Genomic DNA, 21,118 nt, shown 5'->3' with positions numbered 1-21,118 from the left:
TCCCGTATTCACCGAGTTTCTTGAGAACTTTCTGAAGAGCCGCGTCATGTTCTGCTTCAGACCTACCTGTGACAATAATATCATCGATAAAGTTCACCGTGTTCTCACAATCTGCCAGAATCTGTTCGAGAATCTTCTGGAACATCTCCGGTGCACACGAAATGCCGAAGACTAGACGCTTGTATCGAAAAAGTCCGCGGTGGGTTATGAAAGTCGTCAGATGCTTACTCTCATCGTCGAGCTGGAGTTGATGAAAGGCATCCTTAATATCGAGTCGGGAGAAATACCTTGCCCCATTCAACCTCCATCGTATGTCCTCAATCGTTGGCAACGGGTGTGTCTCACGGAGTATTGCCCTGTTCAACTGACGCATGTCAATACAGAGCCGGATATCTCCACTGTCTTTGACCACTATGACCATCGGTGACACCCAGCGGCTTGGTTCAGACACCTTTTCGATGATGTCCTTGGAAAGCAATTCATTTAACTTCTCGTCTACCTTGTCCAACATCGGTAAAGGCAACCGTCGGAGACGCTGGGCAACGGGTTCTACCGACTTATCTATGGGGATACGAATTTTCACTCCACGGATGCAAGGGAATGCCCGGCAAGCTTCTACGTGATGAACCGATTCTCGCTGGCTGGGTAATCCGACAAGCAAAACACCTAATTGCTTCGCTGTTGTCTTACCTAGAAGTGGCTGTGGTCCGTTTTCCACGACATAAAACCGTGAGATTGCTTTTAGTTGTTTGTCCCCGTCCGGGATGATTATTTCTGCATCAAACATAGCGATTACTTTCAGGCAATCTGCTTGAGCATAAGCTTTGAACCTATATAGAAAATTAACCTACTTATTTACAAGTTCCAATACCTACAAAACTGGAGATTAATCAGCATTTTCTGGCTGAAAATCTGCTAACCAATCAAAATAAAAATTAAATTCATACCTTCGATCCGACTCCCGAACATCTCCAATAATGCCGACTCCGTTCTTCGTCATCGATTCCCACGTACGGTCGTCAATGATGTTAGACTGGACGCCCGAGTCAATCTGCATTTCTATCAGCACACCGCCGACTTTTGCCCAAATCAGTTCATCTGAATCGTTACCGGAAGTCACCATCTCAACCAGTTCGAAACTCTCCTCTTCGTTCTCGCCCTCGATGGCGTGTATCTTCCGAGCGAATTGCATGGCTTTCTTCTTCGCCACTGGACCAGAACCAGTGGGAACTGTTGCTTCATATGGTCGTTTTAGAGTAGGGTTTCTGCTTGGTTTATTGCTGTGCATTTGTCTGCTTGATGATGCGTACACTGGGGAAGAATAGCAAGCCACGGCAAAGTGACCCCGCTTGCCGCATTTCGCACATGTCTTATCACGAGCTGGGCAAGGCTGATGCCCGTGCGATCGGGCACAGAATTTGCAGGATGCCGCTACAAACTGCACGTTGTCCATCATTGGCCTACTTGGTTGCATCTGAACACCTCTTCCGCTCATCTGATCACTGGCTACTCGTGACGTTTCATACGCATTTACTTGCTTAACAAGCTCCTCCAGGGTGAGATCTTTCTCCTGAAGCAATTTCGCACGCAATTGATTTGGTACGAATTGGAGCATCTTGTCAACAATCGCAATACCAGAGCTCTCCGACGCCGTTCTTCCAAAGTTGCATTTTGTTCCATGAGCCTGTACCCGCATAAGGAACTTTTCCAATGTTTCTTCCGGCTCCGGTTTCATCGACCAAAACAGGAAACGTTCGTGGGCTTCGTGACGTTGGGGGGCGAAATAGTCGTCCAACTTTTTCATTGCCACCATGTAGGGATCAATCTCGTTCTCAGCATCCGCAGCCACGTCTGCTCCCGGTATGCTGAAAAATATCTCTTGGAGCTCAAACGACCCGCACGCCAGAAGCATATCTTTCTTTTCGGTTCCATCTTCTATTTTGGCAGCACGCAGACAGATTTCAAACCCTCGCTTCCACGTAATCCATTTATTCCTGCGGTCCGTCAAGGGGACTCCCACGACTGAAAACGGAGGTAGCTTAGAAAGCAACCGGTTTTCGTCCATCGCAAACAGCAGTATTTCTCTCGTGGGTGAGTATTCTGTCGACTCACGAGCCTGTCTCACCGATCTGAAATTACCCTCCTTCAAATTAGTTCACCCAACAAAACAAATCTCTTTTTTTTTTTGCTTACCAGCCGCAGCGTATATGACTCGAAAAATTCCGCTTCTACTATACGTTCTTTCTGTTCTCTTGACACAGAGCCAATTCTAGGCGGACGCCGTGTCCGTATCCACCACTTGTTTTTTTTCTATCGCTATCGTGACGCGGACCTTTCTGTTTACAAGACACAGAGCTTTATCACTTGGACTCTTCTGTTTACTAGACACAGACCAACGCGCAACTCACTGGTGAGGTCGGAGGTGCGGTTTTCTCATCGAGCTTTCCTCTCTGCTTTCTAGACGCAGGCCACCTCTCACACACACTCCTGTAAATGAATCGTGGTAAGAATCGAGATGTGAGCTTTTTTCCACTCCCATTGCGGTTTGATGCCGAATGTTTATTTTGCCTTTTCTTTTCAATAATCACTTTTATTGATGTGATTACTTACCGTAGTTATTCCTTGGGTACTAACGCACAAATAATCACCGAAAAACGTTAAAAAAAATCCAATCCTGTCGCCAATTTGTGATAGGGAAAGCACGCTAGATCAAACACGAGGCCGCTTCACTGATTAGCTACATTTATTATTCCTCTTCGTATGCTTACAGAGCTTTACCATAGATTGGTTACAGACCTATCACCACATATAGCAATAACTTAATCTTGATCTAGTAAATAAAACAAATTCGTCTGTTAATAATATTTGCCGTTCAGTTCTTTATAATGAAAACATATTGTTTGGATCTAAATAATGCGTCCAGGTCAAATCCAGGAATTGTACGTTGCCAAAAGTAGAATCGTTCTTTGCGAAATAGCTTTTCCACTGCGTTGCCAACCACGCTGAAGTCGGGTGAGTGCGTGAAAGTTTTTGCCAATTTAGCCAATTTGTACTCTTGGGCTTCCAATTAGATTGCGTTACACCTGCTCGCATTTGACCTAAAAAAGAACTTAAACCTAGATTAATTGAAGAACAAATCTGGAGCTCGATTTGAATAGGTCGTATGTGCTTTTGTCGATATAAAATTCGATCAGTTTATTTTAGTCATTGTAGCAATATGGCAGATATTTTGCAAACTTTTAATGATGGATCAGAAAGCCTGTTTTGTGAGGATTCTGCTGTATGTATAAACTTTGCTCAATTTCAACGGTTTCCGCTGTAATAAGCGAATCCAACTGATCGAATTTTTAATCGACAAAAGCACATTCGACCTATTCAAATCGAGCTCCAGAAATAGGATAACAGTTTTAAAATACGCTGAGGGTCGCTGTTGGGACGAAACAAATCTAGCGAAAATTTTTGACACTTTCATAAACAAACTCTCTTACAGTCTACTAGGATGGCATTGAACTGAAATTCGGTTGTCGGCAAGAAACGTCATATTCGAATCACCCCTCCGGTTAGCGTAAAAAGCTGGATACGTCATCAAAACATTTTTTTTTGCAATTAGTATTGAATATACGTGATTGTTGGGCATATATGCAATAAATTTTAAACCATTATATTGCTGGGTTTGATAGTCACGCTGGCTTAAGAGTTTATAAAATAAACTGGCTTAAGACATTTATGAAATAATTCGAAAAAGTGTTAGGAAGAATATCTACCACATGTTTAAAATATTTTCTAGTCTACCATAAAAGCGTAAAAATGTGTCTTTAACATGGATAACCTATCTTTAAAAAAAATATTCCGTCAGATAATTGGAATTATAGCTTATGGTATTGGGTATCAACTCCAATTTATCAAAAATTAAGTGAGATTATGAGATTATCATATTTACACCCTTAAACAACTGCCATGAGGTGTTTGAAATTGTAACAACAACAATATATGTTAGCATGGGTAGAAATAGACATTTCACTCCTACACACTTTTTGAGTTCCATTTTGGCCTCATATAAACTGTGCAAAATTTCAGCACGATCGGAGAAACTATAATTTAGCGCCAGCCGTTTTAAGTTTTCATACAATTTACTATGGGAAAAATCACCTTGTCAAAGAAAAATCGCCAAAGGTGGCCCCTTAATCCTTAAAAATTAGATTGATGCATGATTTCTGTAGGAAATTTGACGAGGAATCAACCCTCTGAACACCGCAAATCGATCTAAGGCATGTGGAAAAAGGTATTAACTGAAAACCGAATAGCATGGCAACGCCGTTTAACATGTAAGGATTAACAATAAATAATAATATATCGTCATTTTATTGATCGGGTAAGGCTTTATGTTTTTTTTAACGAACATTACATCGCTTTGCGGTTTTCGGAGGTGAAGTTTTCTTCAGAGATCACATCATTAAATTTTAGGGATCAAGGGGCGATTTTTTTTGAAGAAGTAAATTCTTCTCATACTAAATAGTATGTTCATACTAAAAGACGAACGCTAAAATATAGTTTCTTTGATTGAGCTGTAATTTTGCACAGTTGATATGAGGGCAAAATGGCACTCAAAAAGTATACAGGAACGAGAGTTTTATCATTTTTTCCCATATAACCGTGTCCCAGACTAATACATATGTAGCAATACATATAATCCTGTGTTTGAGATTTAGGTTGAAAATTGCATAAACAATTAATATTAATTTTCCTATACTTCAAAATGATAAGCTATTGTGCTTCTTGTCGTATCTAATTCAAAGTTATCTTTTTGGTCAGTAAACGGAATATAATACTTCTTTAAAACTTTCGATCATTAGAAACCGTGCATTCACATAGCATTTCAAGTACAATTTAATAACACATAATAAATCACAATAATAACAAATAATAAATCTATTAGACGTTATAAAAAATCACTTGTTTATACATAAAATCGTACGTGTATAAACGTACGCAAGGATTTCTTATCATTGACGAAATTTCAGTCGGTGCATAGCTCAGATCCAGCTCGTAAGAACATACTCGAAAGATACACTTTTTAAATTTATTTTACAAACGTCTTAAGCTCCCATACCATTGTGATTATCAAACCCATCAAAAGAATGGCTGCAACTTATCGCAAATTTATAAAAAATCACGCATATTAAATACAAATTTCTGAAAAGGATAACATTTATGCTCTGATGGGTTTGATAGTCGCATGGAAATAATTGGATTATAGCGATTATAAGTAAAATTTAGGGGAATAGAGTAAATTCTTCAAATAACTGTTACTTGATTGGAATCTCAAAGGAAGGAATTTAACAAAATGTTGTCAAATTTGCAGAAACATTGCCTAAATATCATACACGTTGGATAGTATTTGAAAAACTAATGTTTATTTGGGTTGAAATTATAAATGGCCGTAGAACTACGGTTTTTGTATATTTACTCCTATAAGAAAATCCTATAGAAATAACGCAATATGCTCAAATGACAAAACTTCAATTTCCCTCGATGAAAGATTTTCAAATTTTCAGAGTAGATACTAGGATAGTATATCTTTCGAATGACGGGTGCCAAATTGGTGGACATTTTTATTTGTTAATAACGGTTTTTGGCACACCGTGATGGGGCGAGTTTATTTTTCATGGTTAATATAATTGGTAAAATTTTCCCAAACTACAGAAGTTATCTGTAAGCAAGAATGAATGCTATTAATCTACAATACAACAATAATTCAGCTTTCAGACATAGAGGAATGTACTTTTTTGAACAATTTTCATGACTTTTGGTCGACTAAGGCAAAGAAATGCACATGTTGTGAAGATTATTAAGGATTATATGATATTATTTGATACTACAACTCAAACTCAACACAACTCAAAACACTCTGACGTTTGTTTATCGCAATGATCACCTCCATCTGCTTGTACTAAAGCTTGCTGGAGGTATATTCTATCTTATACACTTTGATAATTACAAAATTTCAATGTATTGTAAGTGGTACAAACTGGTGTTCAATCATAATGCTAACTTTTAGCAGCAAATTCCACTGTCGCTTCAATACACCCATTCTCAGAATCAAAAGTTTGCAAAAAATAAAGCGTCAGATCATCTTGCTGTCTTCTGCAATATTTTTTGTTGGAATGCAAGAAATAAATGTGCTGAAGACACCAACATGATTTGACGTTAGTATCTCTTGCAATCACTGTAGAGTGGATGTGACGCTCAAGCGTAACAATAGCGTGCTCGAATACAGAGGGTAGTCAGACGGTTATGTGGGGATATGTAGAGAGAAAGAGGCAATAAAGAGTTCAGTTGATTGTTACACACCAAGCGATGTGGTTGACTTTGATTCGTCCGAAGACACTACAGTTTCTGGCGAGAGGATTAAAATTAATCGGCTAGTTCGACGGGTTGTGAAGTGCTACAAATTATTTTTATCGGTCGTTTTAATAAGTGTGGAAGGTGAGTCCATTTGGATGAAATAAAAATATGCTCCGAATCTGTTGAGAATAACAGAGTGAAAAAGGGCACAGGTCGTGATTCTTTGGGCTAAACAAAATGGCGGGGATGAGTGGTGGTTTCATATCTGGAGTCGAAGTGCAAATAGAAACGGAAAATGTGGGGTCGAAAAATATAGAGAATATTTCGAGCTGCGAGTCCTGATCAGTGCATGATGAAAATAATTGGAAAAGTGGGAGAAAAATCATGATACCAGGGAAATGGAATAAAAAGTGCAAATATGCTTTGAGTGTCTCTCTAAATAGCGTGTGGATTTGAAAAAAAAAAGAAAAGTAAATGGGGAAACCGGTGCCACATGGTGGAATTTGTGTAGATGACCGTGGCCATAGCTGCTCACCACATGTGTATGGTAGAATAAAACAACGGTGTGTTGGTGACAGGTAAGTCAATAGGGCACTGCATTGTTATCATTTAGTATGGGATTTTGACGTTTCTTGGCCTTGTTGTTTACATAATTTCTGCAAGAGTGAAAGAGATGGAGATAATTTCATGCAGTGCCCTATTGGAATATTATGATTAAAGTGTGGGGAGAGCGGACCGCTACGCAACTGGGTGCGAATGAGAGAGGCAACATAGTGCCACAAACTTAGTAGGCAAAAGTCGGGAACGCAACTGTGTGCGAAATAGACTGCCGCTTGGTGGTCAGCTTCAGCAACATAATACATATATCATTATATGGAGTTCGCAACTGTGTGCGAGGGGTTTGGCAACTGGGTGCCACGCGGTAAATGTCTGTTTTAATTGGGATCGCAGGCAAGAGGGAAGGCAACTGTGTGCCAAGCGCATGATTACATAAGAACAAGAAAATCGCAACTGGGTGCGGGTACAGCAGCGACGGTGTATATAGAGTAAAGATTGGTAATGAATTTCGCAACTGGGTGCGACGTGGGAGGGAAGTAAGTGACACGATGGTTAGGAACATTGATTGCAACTGTGTGCGTGACTAAAACAACTTTGTTCTTCTCGGATTATGCAATGAATACATGTACAATCGGAAAAAAAGATGCGGAAAGTAGTCGAATGAACTGAAAGTACAGGGATGCCAGATTGTTGGTGAATAACATGCGCAGAAAGTTCTAGTTGGTTTTTGGAAACGATACGGGAAATGTAAATAAATTGAAACAAATATATATCAAATAATTCAAATTGAGATTTTACCTTAATTATATAAGAAATATTTAGGGGCACAATATTATTTGCACGATTCCAGGTATGAACTCAGCAAAACAGAAACAAAAAAAAATGTGGGAATATAAACCAGGTTATTTTATTCTCGACTTTTAGAATGGATTCGTTCCGGAGGATCAAACCGTTCGAAATGGGGGCTGATCGGTCGCAATTGCCAACCGAGTGGCAGAAATGGAAAAGAGAGCTTGAGCGTTATTTCGATGCAACTGGGTTATCTTCTCAGTGGGAAAAGCGATCGATGCTTTTGCATCTGGCAGGGCCCGAGATACAGGAAATTTTTGACCACTTGCCAGGAGTCGATGAAATCCCGCAAGTCTTGATCGATCCTCCGTATTATGACGTGGCAATCCAGAAGTTGGACGAACACTTTGAACCGATGCGCAGGAAAAATTATGAGAGGCATCTGTTCAGGCAAATACTGCAAAAGTCGGAAGAGAGGTTTGCTGATTTTGTTCTTCGCTTACGTATTCAGGCTAAGCGTTGTGAATTCGACAAGTACGATGCCAGAGAGGTTGAGGAAAGGATTATTGAACAGATTGTGGAGGGATGTAGATCAACAGAGCTACGGCGCAATATTTTGGCCAAAGATTTGAGACTAGAAGACATCATAACACTTGGGACTACATTGGCGGATGTGCAGGAACAGATGAAGCATCTGGATCGCAATGATGCGAAGCCGTCAAGCGGAGGAGGCAATCATTTTGGGGTGAATCCAGTGTTCAAAAAGGGACCGGCATCCAGATGGAACACCACTGGAATCCAACGTGATAGAAATCCTCACAGTTGGGTCCCGGCAGCAAAATCGTTCAACTCAACGGACCGAAAATGCTTTGCTTGCGGATATAGAGGTCATCTGAAGGGAGATTCTACTTGTCGGGCAAAAGGTGCCAAATGTCTGAAGTGCGGGCAGCTGGGACATTTTATGAATCGGTGCTTGAAGCGCATCAACCAGCCGGATATGACAATGGAGAAACCAAAACGAATCCGATTGGTTGCAGAGGAGGAAGAACCGAAGGAAGGGAACATCTTTTTCGCTATGGGGAATAACTTGTTCGAATTCATGGTGGGTGGTGTGAAAATCCCCATGATCATAGATTCCGGGGCGGCTGCGAATCTTATCGACAAAGCTACATGGGAACGAGTTCGGAAGACAGGAATGAAGATTAAAGAATATTGGGCGAAACCGGACAAGAATTTGCTGGCGTACGCTACGAAGAAACCGATGGAAATTGTGGGTATGTTCACGGCCGAAGTCCAAGCGGGTTCGATTAAGACGGATGCTAAATTCTACATCGTCGAACACGGACAGCACTGTTTGCTGGGAGACAGCACAGCAAAGGAGCTGAAAGTGCTAAGAGTCGGATTTGATATCGGATCAGTTGGAACGGCCAAAGACGCATTCCCAAAAATAAAAGGAGTTCTAGTTGAGATCCCGATCAACAGGAAGGTTCAACCAGTGCAGCAGGCGTATCGCCGAGCGCCAATTCCCTTGGAAGAACGGATTTTTGAGAAGCTGCAGTATCTTTTGGAAAAAGACATAATTGAGAAAGTAGAAGGCCCATCAGTGTGGGTGTCACCATTGACTGGTTCCCATTCTGAAGGAGTCGGGAGATGTCAGGCTCTGTGTGGACATGCGGCAAGCGAATCGGGGTGTGCTTCGAGAACATCATCCGTTCCCGCTGATCGAAGAACTGCTCGGAAGGGTGAATGGAGCGGTGAAATTTTCAAAGGTTGATGTTAAGGACGCTTATCATCAGCTAGAATTGTCGGAAGATTCGCGGGTGATCACTACGTTTATAACGAAGTACGGCTTGTTTAGGTACAGTTGTTGATCATTTTTAGTTTGCTTGATTTATATTACGAATGTTGAAATAAATGCTTCTGGTTTCTTTATTATTTTGTATCCATTATCCAGATATAAACGCCTAATGTTCGGTATTAGTTGTGCGCCTGAGATCTTCCAGAAAGTCATGGACACGATTGTGGCTGGTCTGGAAGGAGTCATTGTTTATTTGGACGACGCGATGGTTTTCGGTAGAACACCACACGAGCATGACCAAAGGCTTAAGGCGTTGCTTGCTCGTTTCGAAGAATACGGGGTCTTACTGAACAAGGAGAAGTGTTCATTCAATGTGGACAGCCTGGAATTTCTTGGTCATCGATTAACCCCGGATGGCATCAAACCAACGGCCAGTCGAGTTACATCAATAACTAAGTTTCGAGAGCCTGAGAATGTAGGAGAGTTGAGAAGTTTTTTGGGTTTGGTGACCTATGTTGGTCGATTTATACCACATCTGGCCACCAGAACCGACCCACTCCGAGCTTTATTGCGGACTGGAAATAAGTTTGTTTGGTCAGCGAAGGAACAGGCAGCGTTCGATGAGATCAAAGCAGCGGTTTCCGACATCAATAATCTTGGGTTTTTCGATCCTCAGGATCTCAGTATACTTGTCACTGATGCTAGTCCATCCGGACTTGGAGCGGTCTTGCTTCAAGAAGATGCAAAAGGAGAAAGGAGAATTATTGCATATGCGAGCAAGTCTCTATCCGAATTGGAACGAAAATACTTCCAGACCGAACGGGAAGCTCTTGGTCTAGTTTGGGGCGTAGAACATTTTCGTCTCTACCTAGTTGGAACCAAGTTTAAACTGGTGACAGACTGCAAACCCTTGCAATTTTTGTTCAGTCGTCGTTCTAAGCCCTGTGCACGGATAGAGCGTTGGGTACTTCGGCTACAGTCTTTCGATTACGAGGTGGTTTACGAACCTGGAATTACTAACCTAGCGGATGCTCTATCGAGACTTTCACCGTCGGAACCCAAAAGCTTTGATGACGAAGGAGAAGAATATATTCAGTTGATCATAAAATCGCCAGCTCCAATAGCAGTGGCTCCAGAGGAGATCGTCTCAGAATCGCAAAAAGATGAACAAATCAAGGAGGTGATTGAAGCGCTGAATAACGGTAGTTGGGCGGATTTTTCCAAGGAGTTCAAGCCGTATGCTGCAGAGTTATACCAGTCAGCAGGAGTATTGCTGCAATGTGATCGGATTGTCATTCCAAAATCGTTACGCCAACGTGTTTTGGAGCTTGGCCATGAAGGCCATCCCGGTATAGTAGTTATGAAGCGACGATTACGGCAGAAGGTGTGGTGGCCAGGACTGGATTCGGAAGTAGAACAACTGGTGAAACGCTGTAAGGAATGCCTACTTGTATCATCAGCAGGACCTCCAGAACCACTAGTGCGAACGAAGATGCCGGACAAGCCATGGGTGCACATTGCGATAGATTTTATGGGGCCGCTTCCTTCAGGCCACAACCTGCTGGTTATGGTGGACTACTTCAGTCGATTTGTAGAGGTTGCCATCATGAAGGAAATAACAGCGAAACTAACGGTACAGGCACTGCATGAATGCTTCTGTCGTTATGGCATACCAGAGTCCATCAAATCGGACAACGGTCCACAGTTTACGAGTGATGTACTGCAGGAGTTTTGCAAAGAATATGGAATTGAACTACGGAAAACAACACCCTATTGGCCGCAAGCGAACGGGGAAGTAGAGAGAGCCAATCGTGCTCTAAAGAAACGGTTACAGATAAGCCAGGAGACAGCAGGAGCCGATTGGAAATGGGATCTAAGAATGTACATTCTTATGTATAATTCTACACCTCACTCAACAACTGGAGTAGCACCATCCTTACTGATGTTTGGAAGAGTTTTGCGTGACAAATTACCGGCAATTCCACTCACGGGTTTGAAGTTAGTTGAGGACGTCCAAGATCGGGACCGCGAAAAAAAGGAAAAGGAAGCGGAATACGTGGATATACGACGACGAGCGAAACTGAACGCGCTCAAAGAGGGGGACGTAGTATTGGCGAAGAGAATAACGAAAGAGAACAAACTCGCAACTAACTTCAGTCCGGAAGAGTTAATCGTATTGCAACGCAAGGGAGCGGACGTTACACTACATTCTAACGAAACCGGAAGAACGTTCCATCGAAACGTCTCGCAATTGAAACGAATGGAAGTTGGATCAAGGGACAACCCGACAGGTTCAGAAATCCTTGAACACATCCCGAAGCTACATCCAGAAACTTCAACTTCAGCAGAATTGCCAGATTCGTCAGCAGGTGTGACGTCGACGGGAAGACCTCGCCGTGAAAGCAAGCAACCGCAATACTTGAGTGACTATAGATTGGGGACAGTTACAGACTATCCAGAAAAGGGGGAGATGTAGAGTAGATGTGACGCTCAAGCGTAACAATAGCGTGCTCGAATACAGAGGGTAGTCAGACGGTTATGTACTTGGGGATATGTAGAGAGAAAGAGGCAATAAAGAGTTCAGTTGATTGTTACACACCAAGCGACGTGGTTGACTTTGATTCGTCCGAAGACACTACAATCACTCATTTCATGTGTGCGCATAATTTAACACCAGTGTGATTTTATTTTGCAAGGTAACATTATAAGTGCGCACCATGTGTACCACTTGTAATACATTAGGGGGATTCACTTAACAGCGTAAACCGATTAAACTGATTAAACGTCGCGATCACCAAGGCAATCTTTGATTATTTCATTCGCAAAATCATGAAACATTTCAAATAAGCAGAAAATCATGGCTTACGCAGCAATTTAATCTGTTTAGTGAGTACCCCTATTAAAAATTTGTAATTATCATTGTGTATATGATAGAATATAACTCCAGCAAGCTTTATTACAAGCAGATGGAGGTGATCATAGCGATAAATAAACGTCAGAGTGTTTTGAGTTATCAAATAGTATCAAATAATATCATATAATCCTCACTAATCTCCACAACATGTGCATTTATTTGCCTTAGTCGACCAATACTCATAAAAATTGTTCAAAAAAGTACGTTCCTGTATGTCTGCAAGCTGAATTATTGTTGTATTGTAGATTAATAGCATTCATTCTTGCTTACAGGTAGCTTCTGTAGCTTAGTCAAAAAAATTTTATCAATTATATTAACCATGAAAAATAAACTCGCCCCATATCACCCTAAAACTGATGGAACTCATGTCAAAATAAATTTCACGTGTCAAAAACATCACAACAGCATAAACCAAAAAGCAAAACGTGTGAAAATTTGGCGAAATTTTGAATTTTCAGAATTAACTGCTAAGTGGATCTTTTTTTCTGTCATACCCAATTTTCAAACAATTTTCCCAATCTCATCAGAAATCATTTTATTCCTCAAAAACCAAATTTTTTTTCAACACAGATTACTAAAACAATGTAAAATAGATGTAGTGCATTCATTGAAAGTTATATTTTATCATTTTTGCGTGTATTTTTCACTAGATACTGTTATTACTATATGGTGGATCTTTTTTTGTGCCGGTAACTGTACGAATGCACCCTTGAGCAGTAAAACAACCTAAATTGCACAAAGAATCAACTATGTCTGGGGTAAGTAAAGTTCTCAAAGTACGTTAATGAAGATTCCAACCATAAAAAAAAAACATGTCGGCTCTGACCATGCATGTCCTTGCGATCATCGGAAAAAAGAAAGAATGGAATGAGACATCCGTTGTTACCTACTGAGAATCAAATATACCCCTGCGTCTCTACGATTGTCGCGAAGAGGATTTCGTCTAGCCAGGAGCTGGTTCGGCGCAATTGAGGATTCCAACGGTATCAAGACAACTACATATTCTAAATTTGTTCGCCTAACTGGGCCAAAATCCAAATTTTCATATTTTTTGTGGTTTAGTTAGTTGAAAATCAATTTAAAATTTGTACATAAAAATAGGAGCAATTTAATTAATCGGCTCACGATGGATTTATACTAAATACGATGAAATCAAAAATCTTTGAAATCGATTTGAGGTATAAAAAAGTACTAATAATCAAAGAAATAGTACAGTGGCAAAACAAGGAATCCAATCGTGCATTGATGCTAAACTTTTGTATTCTACTATTGAATCAAACTGATGTCTGTATTGAACTGAATTTCCCTGGTGTGTTTTTATAGATAATATTTTTTTTATTTCAGGACTGCTTAAATCATTTTATTGTCGCATCTCAAACCACCTCAACCATTTGTTTTTAATTTCCTACATCTTCTGAGTAATCTAACACAATGCTGAAAAGCGCAGTGGCACTCTACTACTGAAACTATAAATTAAGCTCCAGGTTCATAAATGAATAATAAAAAGAAAAACCCTAATTAATCCACCTAGCGGTGATGGCGCCTTTCTCGTGCCTTCGAAACCCCATTTCAATAAAACTCAAGCGAAATGTTGATGTACATCGCATTTTCATACAATTAACAGAAATCCATTTCATGATACCACAAATCATATCGTTTATCTGGCTTTTAATGTTTGAGCCTCAAACTCTTAAGAAAAAGACGCTATCTTGAATTTGAAGCCGCCATTTGGGATTTAAGTTTGCCATCTTGGATGTTCTGGTCGCCATTTTTGGCGTCTAGGCATCTTCCCTACGAAAAATATACTTCATTAAGGACAAACGTCTTAAAATCCCGCTTCAACATTGCATCAAAACTTCAGATGCACAAATCTCAAGAAGCAAGCTTCAAACAACAATGCATTTTATTATTCTGTTCTTGCTCACTTGTAATTAGCTTAAAATAAAAAGCTCAGATGCGATGGTTTTGTTTACGCAGAGATTTGTGCCCTCGAAATCGTGAGTAGGTGCCAAAGCCGGCCATTGTGGTGGCCATTTTGGGATTCTAACAAGCCTGTCCTTAAACAGCCGCCATCTTGAATTTGGAGCCGCCATCTTGTATTTTGGACCACCATCTTGGATATTCCAGTCGCCATTTATGGAATCCAGACATCTTCCCCATACCACACACTTATGTCGTTTTCGTTTTTGCGGTGGTGCTACACCGGTGTAGCACTTTTGCACCGAAAGTGTTCGTTTTTCATTTTCGTGCTGCACCGGTGTAGCACTTTTTCTGCACCGCTCAAGATAGTGCAGCACTCAAAAATTCGAGAGTGTAGCGAGTGTACACCGTGTCCACCAATCAACGTTTGCAAAGTTGTAAATATTTTGCCTTTTATTCACGCACACCAATGCGACTGCACCGAAAATGTTCGTTTTTGCAGTGAAAAGTGTAGCACGAAGCGGTGTAGCACCACCGCAAAAACGAAAACGACATTAAAAAATTGTACCGAACTCGGTTGAATTTGAACCGAGTTTTTATCTGCTGAACGCTCGGTTGGTTGTTCGGTTGAATGTAGAATAACCGAGTGTTCGGTAAACATTGGTTTCTATCCCAAATGTCAAACAAACCGAAGTAATCGGTTGGAGCTAAATCAAAAAAACGTGGCGAACCGAGCATCGGTTGAACGGAGCTCCGATTTTCTTATTGGAATGAATTTCGAATTTCAAGAAGTTCAGGTCTGTCAAAGAACAAAGATTAATCATTAATTCCATCTGTTCGGATCAAATTCGGCGCAAACAATTTTTGTGAATCGGCCTTTTATTGTGGCAGATCAAACTGTAAGTAATAAATTTGACATTTTCGTCAATGATAATACAACTTGTTTAGTATGAATTCACTTACAATTTTAGTTTGATTTTCTCCTCTATTGGCTTCCCTTCTACCTTCCTTTGCAGGCAACGTAGCCACGAATTTTGTCCTCGAAATACTCCGATTTGGACCACTGTGCAAAGTCTCGTCCTCGTCGTGCGTCGATATCTGGTTTCTCAAGTCTGTTGTCTAAACTGTCTCTTCCCGTCGGGCCTCCAGCTCATCAACCACTAAATTTTACTCCGCGGTGTATTAGTTTGTGATCATCTGACCAAATCTGATCCGAATTCAAGAATCCACTAACAAATCACCCGCGGAACTATTCTATTTCAAGTTACTTTCCTTAAACTGCCCTATCATCAAATTTCGCAAATGGTAACTAATTCAATTTTCTTCCACTTTATTCCTCATATCTCGACCACCTATCTTCTATGCACTACCTTTGTTTATGTTTTCCTTGCAACTCTCCTTTGACGGCTTTCCATCTCTCTTTCAATACTGTCATCTCTTCCGTCACTCTGACACCTGTCAACCGACATTTACGCTTGCTGCCCAACCCCCTGAAGAAAGCGTTAGTTCTTGAAGCCGCCGCCTTTGGTGGGGCGCCACAGGTTTGTTTACGAAATTTCAGTCTGCTGGCCAATTTGCTACGTGCGGAAGCGAACTTTGTCGTGCGAAGATAAATTCGGGATCGTAAAACGATCATTTCCACATGTTGTACAATGGGTTTAGTGTTCTTTGTTAAATTTACAACACGCACAAGTATGAAAATACATATAGACCATTTAAAACAACACTAAAGTCAATTAAATTTGAATGTCGCACCTGCTTCAACAGAAAAATTCACTGTGTTTTCAGCCTTATGCAACCGCCGATTCAAATCAGCACCACGTCCAGCACCATATTTTTGGCTTCAATCCAGTTGTGTGGATTAAAGATACTATAAGCAAAGATACGAAGTGTGATGATTGTTGTTGTCGATGATGATCATCCAATCATGACGATGATGCCGACGAGCAATGCTTTAAAGCACGTTTGACAGGTCTCCTGCTCGATTGGAATGACATTGACAGAAAATTTGGAATTCCAATTGGAACATTTCGTGTCTTTGCATATAGTGTCTTTAGTGTGGATGACAGCCGTTTCATGGGGTTGTTGCTGCCTCATCGTCCAAATCATGCCGTGTGGTAACCGGCGCTCGTGCAGTGCTGCCAGAACACCATCGATTGTAATTTATTAGTCATGCTTGATTGCTTTTTGAATGTGCTTCCAAACGCCAACTTCATATAAAATGCGTCTGCACGTATCGGAAAGAGCGAGGGAGTTTGCCTAGTTGTAGATGTTGCTGCAGGTATGAACTGGAATACAAACATGAAAAAATATGGTTAAACACACATTATTCATCACATGCGCAGTAATATGCAAATAGTGGCAGTACTTACCAGGTTCTATAAGGATGATTTCATTTTGTTTCGCCAGCAGCAGCATTAAATGTACACAAAACATCGAAATTATAAATTTTCACTGTAACTGATCAGCACCAACAAAACAAACATGGCTGACCAAATGTTGAGCTCATCGCGACGGTGAACCGAGTTTTCTCGGTATATGTCAACCGAAATCGTTTATTTCTGACATAATTGTCTTATTCGGTAGATTTGACACATTAATTTGTCATTCAAACGTCATTTTCAACGAACATTCGGTTTCAAACAACAGGATTCCATAAATATACCGAAGTGCTCGGGTTTTGATCTACAACCGATGGAATTCGTTTAAAAATCAAACCGAGTTCGGTAATAGAAACTAAGTGTGCAGATATACCAATAATGCATTGTTTCAGGCCCTAAAACTCCATTAAACAGCCGCGATATTCGGAGCCGCCATCTTAAATTTTATATTGCCATCTTGGATATCCTGATCGCCATTTTGGACACTGGAAGTCTTTCCCATACCAAATATACCAATACTGCTTGGCTTAGAGCCTAAAACTTAATTAAACAGCTGTTAGAGCCTAAATCTCCAACAAACAGCCGCCATCCTGAAACTGAAGCCGCTATCTTGGATTTTAGATCGCCATCTTGTACATTCTGGTTGCCATTTTTTGACTCCGGACATCTTTCCCATACCAAATATACACATATTGCATGGTTTTACAGCCTTAAACTTCTTTAAACAGACGCCATCTTGAAATTCAGGCCACCATCTTGGATTTCAGACCGCCATATTGGATATTCTAGTCGCCATTTTAGGAGTCCAGACATCTTCCCCATATCAATTATTCCCATATAGCATGCTTAAAGAGCCTAAATCTCTATTAAACAGCCGACATCGTGGAGCTTCTGGTCTCCATCGTGGAGCTTTCTGATTTCCGCACAAAACTCGCCGCATTTTGATGTAAACGGTGAGTCGTTAATTATTGTGCCACCCTACCTTCAACTGATTCGCAAATTGTCTACAGTTAACGAAATGAAACCAAATTTTTACAGTAGTTTAGTATATGTATGTATTTCAACTTTTTGGTATAGGTTCAAATTTAGGATGCGTTTTAGTGAAATTCACGACATTTTCAATTAACGCCCTCCATGTGGACATGTTCAGGCTCAACTTGAAACAAATAATTGAAGCTCTCTGGTTTGTTTATGCGCATCGTGCCTGGTTTTCACCCAGCTCCAAGCTTATGTTTCACTGACAACCGTTCCTGTAACCTATTGACGAACATTAAGATGATCCGATAATGTATAATCATTAATTGTTCCAAGGCGCGATGCCATGATTTTAGATTTTAGCATATGATTGTACAACATCTTTTTAAGAACTGTTAACTAAATTTATTCTATATCGACCGGAATCTCACTGATAACTGCTCAATTCATTTTATGTAAACAATAGACTATAAGGAGAAACTGTGCAAAATTTGGTTGACTTTGGCGAAGTAGGAGAAAAGTTATGTTAGTTTGAAAATGGCACAATAATTATCGACTCACCCTTTATCGCATGATGGATCTAGTTCAGTTTTATGTACGGCCAGTTCTACCGGTGCTGGTCCGGATCACTGAAATGACCATAACTCCGGAACGCCTTGGCCGATCTGGACCATTTTTGATAGCAAACAATTACGGTTCGATTCAAGCTATAATCCGAAAAATCGGCCAATAGGAAGTGCCTTAAAAGTGAGTGAACTTATTTTGCTCACATACAGACATAATCTCAATTCGTTGAACTGAGTTGATTATGGTATATGCTTGATCCACAGAGCCTTTTTTCGAAAAATCGTTTTTTGAGTGAACATATAGTTTTTTAGTACACTAAGTGTACGAGAAAGGCAAAACACTACTTACGAACTTTTTTGCTTTGGTTATCTAACTTAACCAATAGATTCCAATATCTTTTTGGTAGCAAATTTAATAATCTTTCAAATGCGATAAGTTTGACCATTTTCAAGTTATATCCAGTTTGAGACAAGCAAAGTCAAAAACATGTAAAGTTCAATTACTACGTAACGGTTGAGGTTTGACCATATGCGTAAAACATTTTTTCACCGGTCTGAACCTGTTTGCTTGGTTATCAAAAAATCCTAGCTTTGCTGTGTCGCATACATAGGTTCAGTTCAATTTTATATTTAGCCGCTTTCGGAGGGACACCCGGAGCTGGTTACGGCACTACCGGCTGCCCCTAATGTGGTCCTAACCTATTTCTTTGATAACCAGTCATCAGGTTATCAGAAAATCCGTTATTTGTTGTATCGCATGCATAGGTTTGGTGCTCTTTTATATTTGGCCACATCCGTCGGGACCCCCGGAACCGGTTCCGGACAATTACTGAATCAGATATGGTCTGATACTGTTTTCCTGCTAACCGTTCACCAGGTTATCGAAAACGCCGCTGTTGATGTGTCGCATGCATGGGTTTGGTTCACTTTTATGTTTGGCCACTTCCGGTGGGATATCCGGAATTGGTTCTGGAACACTACCGGTTCAGATATGGTCTGATACTGTTTTCCTGCTTACCGTTCATCAAGTTATCGAAAATGCCGCTGTTTGATGTGTCGCATGCATGGGTTTGGTTCACTTTTATATGGCCACTTCCGGTGGGATATCCGGAATTGGTTCTGGAACACTACCGGTTCAGATATGGTCTGGTACTGTTTTCCTGCTTACCGTTCATAAGATTATCGAAAATGCCGCTGTTTGATGTGTCGCTTGCATGGGTTTGGTACTCTTTTATATTTGGCCACTTCCGGTGGGACATCTGGAACCGGTTCCGGAACACTACCGGTTCATATGTGGTCTGATACTGTTTTCCTGCTAACCGTTCATCAGATTATCGAAAATGCCGCTGTTTGATGTGTCGCATGCATGAGTTAAGTTTAATTTGATATTTGGCCACTTCCAGCGGGACACCCAGAACCGGTTCCGGAACACTACCGGTTCAGATATAGTCTGAGAGTATTTTCCTGCTTACCGTTCATCAGATAATCGTAAATGCCATGGTTTGATGGGTCGCATGCATGGGTTTGGTGCATTTTCATGTCTGGCCCCTTCCAGGGGTACCGATCCGGATCACCTAAATGGCCATAACTCCGGAACTGCTGGACCGATCCGAACCATTTTCAATAGGAAACAATGGGACCAGATTCCGCGTCGAATGAGCTATCGATCGTTAAAATCGGTTGATATTTTCTATCTAAAAGTGAGGTGACCTTTTTTTGTACACATACACACACACACACACACACACACACACACACACACACACACACACACACACACACACACACACACACACACACACACACACAGACACACACACACAGACACACACACACAGACACACACACACACACACACACACACACACACACACACACACACACACACACACACACACACACACACACACACACACACACACACACACACACACACACACACACACGCACACACACACACACACACACACACACACACACACACACACACATACACACACACACACACACACACACACACACACACACACACACACACTTGAACTTGAAAAATCAGCTGACTGCTTCACTACTTTAATTATAGAGGCTTACAACGAAAGCTGTCCAACTAAGGTACGCTCTTCAGTAGCAGCGACGTTTCTTTGGTGGAATCCAAGATTAGCAAAACTTAGAAAAATTTGCTATAACTAATTCTTATGGATGACATAAGAATGCCTTATGAAAATTGATCGTGCTTGCTATGACAAATTTCATAAGATAGACTTATGAAAAGAACAAAAAAAACTTAAAATGATGCAGACCGGATTCGATCCATGAACGTCGGGATCACCGAGCCCGTGTTTTATCCACACGGTTACCGACGCTTGACGCCATGTTGCTAAACATGAATAAAAGCCAAGCTGTGAGACGATTTTACGCCATAGATTGACTTTATGAAATTCATCCGAATCATTATGAATTATTTAAAGGCCGTTTCATAAGTTGGGCCTTATGGAAATCGTAAGGTTATTTGGCTGAGTGTGGTGTAAATATCAAATTAATGTGAATCAAGCATTTCAAGCCAATATACCAAGAATATCTTTGAAGCTTGGAAGAACTATGGGAAAAGTTATATCGATCGGACAACATTTCTGTCCGTGTTTGACAGTCCTCCTATGGAAATGACAGTTTAGCGTTTGCGTTTTTGTTCGGCAGTTGTAAACAGTGGCATGGCATGCACAGACCTGTCAACTGAAAAGGCCTATAATCTCTTTGAAACTAATTTTAGGTACCAACATAAAATTCTAAAAATCTAAAAAAAAAAATCATAGTGATTCAGAAAAGGGTGCTTTTTTTTGTGTAAAATCAAAACATTTTTCTTAATTCAAAACCT

General features: G+C 40.7%; 1 protein-coding gene across 1 annotated transcript in view; it reads left to right on the top strand.

Annotated features, from left to right (window-relative positions):
• LOC109428676 (zinc finger protein 888) overlaps positions 1 to 16,122 on the top strand; it is a 40,697-nt gene extending 24,575 nt beyond the window's left edge. The window contains exon 4 of the mRNA XM_029879780.2: positions 13,749 to 16,122. Within this exon, the coding sequence (XP_029735640.2) occupies positions 13,749 to 13,805 (57 nt within the window). The 3' untranslated portion in view covers positions 13,806 to 16,122. The remainder of the gene's footprint in view (positions 1 to 13,748) is intronic.
• The last annotated feature ends 4,996 nt before the right edge of the window (positions 16,123 to 21,118 follow it).

This window comes from Aedes albopictus, chromosome 2 (assembly GCF_035046485.1).
Source record: "Aedes albopictus strain Foshan chromosome 2, AalbF5, whole genome shotgun sequence".
NCBI classification, from domain to species: Eukaryota; Metazoa; Arthropoda; class Insecta; order Diptera; family Culicidae; genus Aedes; species Aedes albopictus.
This window is presented reverse-complemented; position numbering and strand designations above follow the sequence as displayed.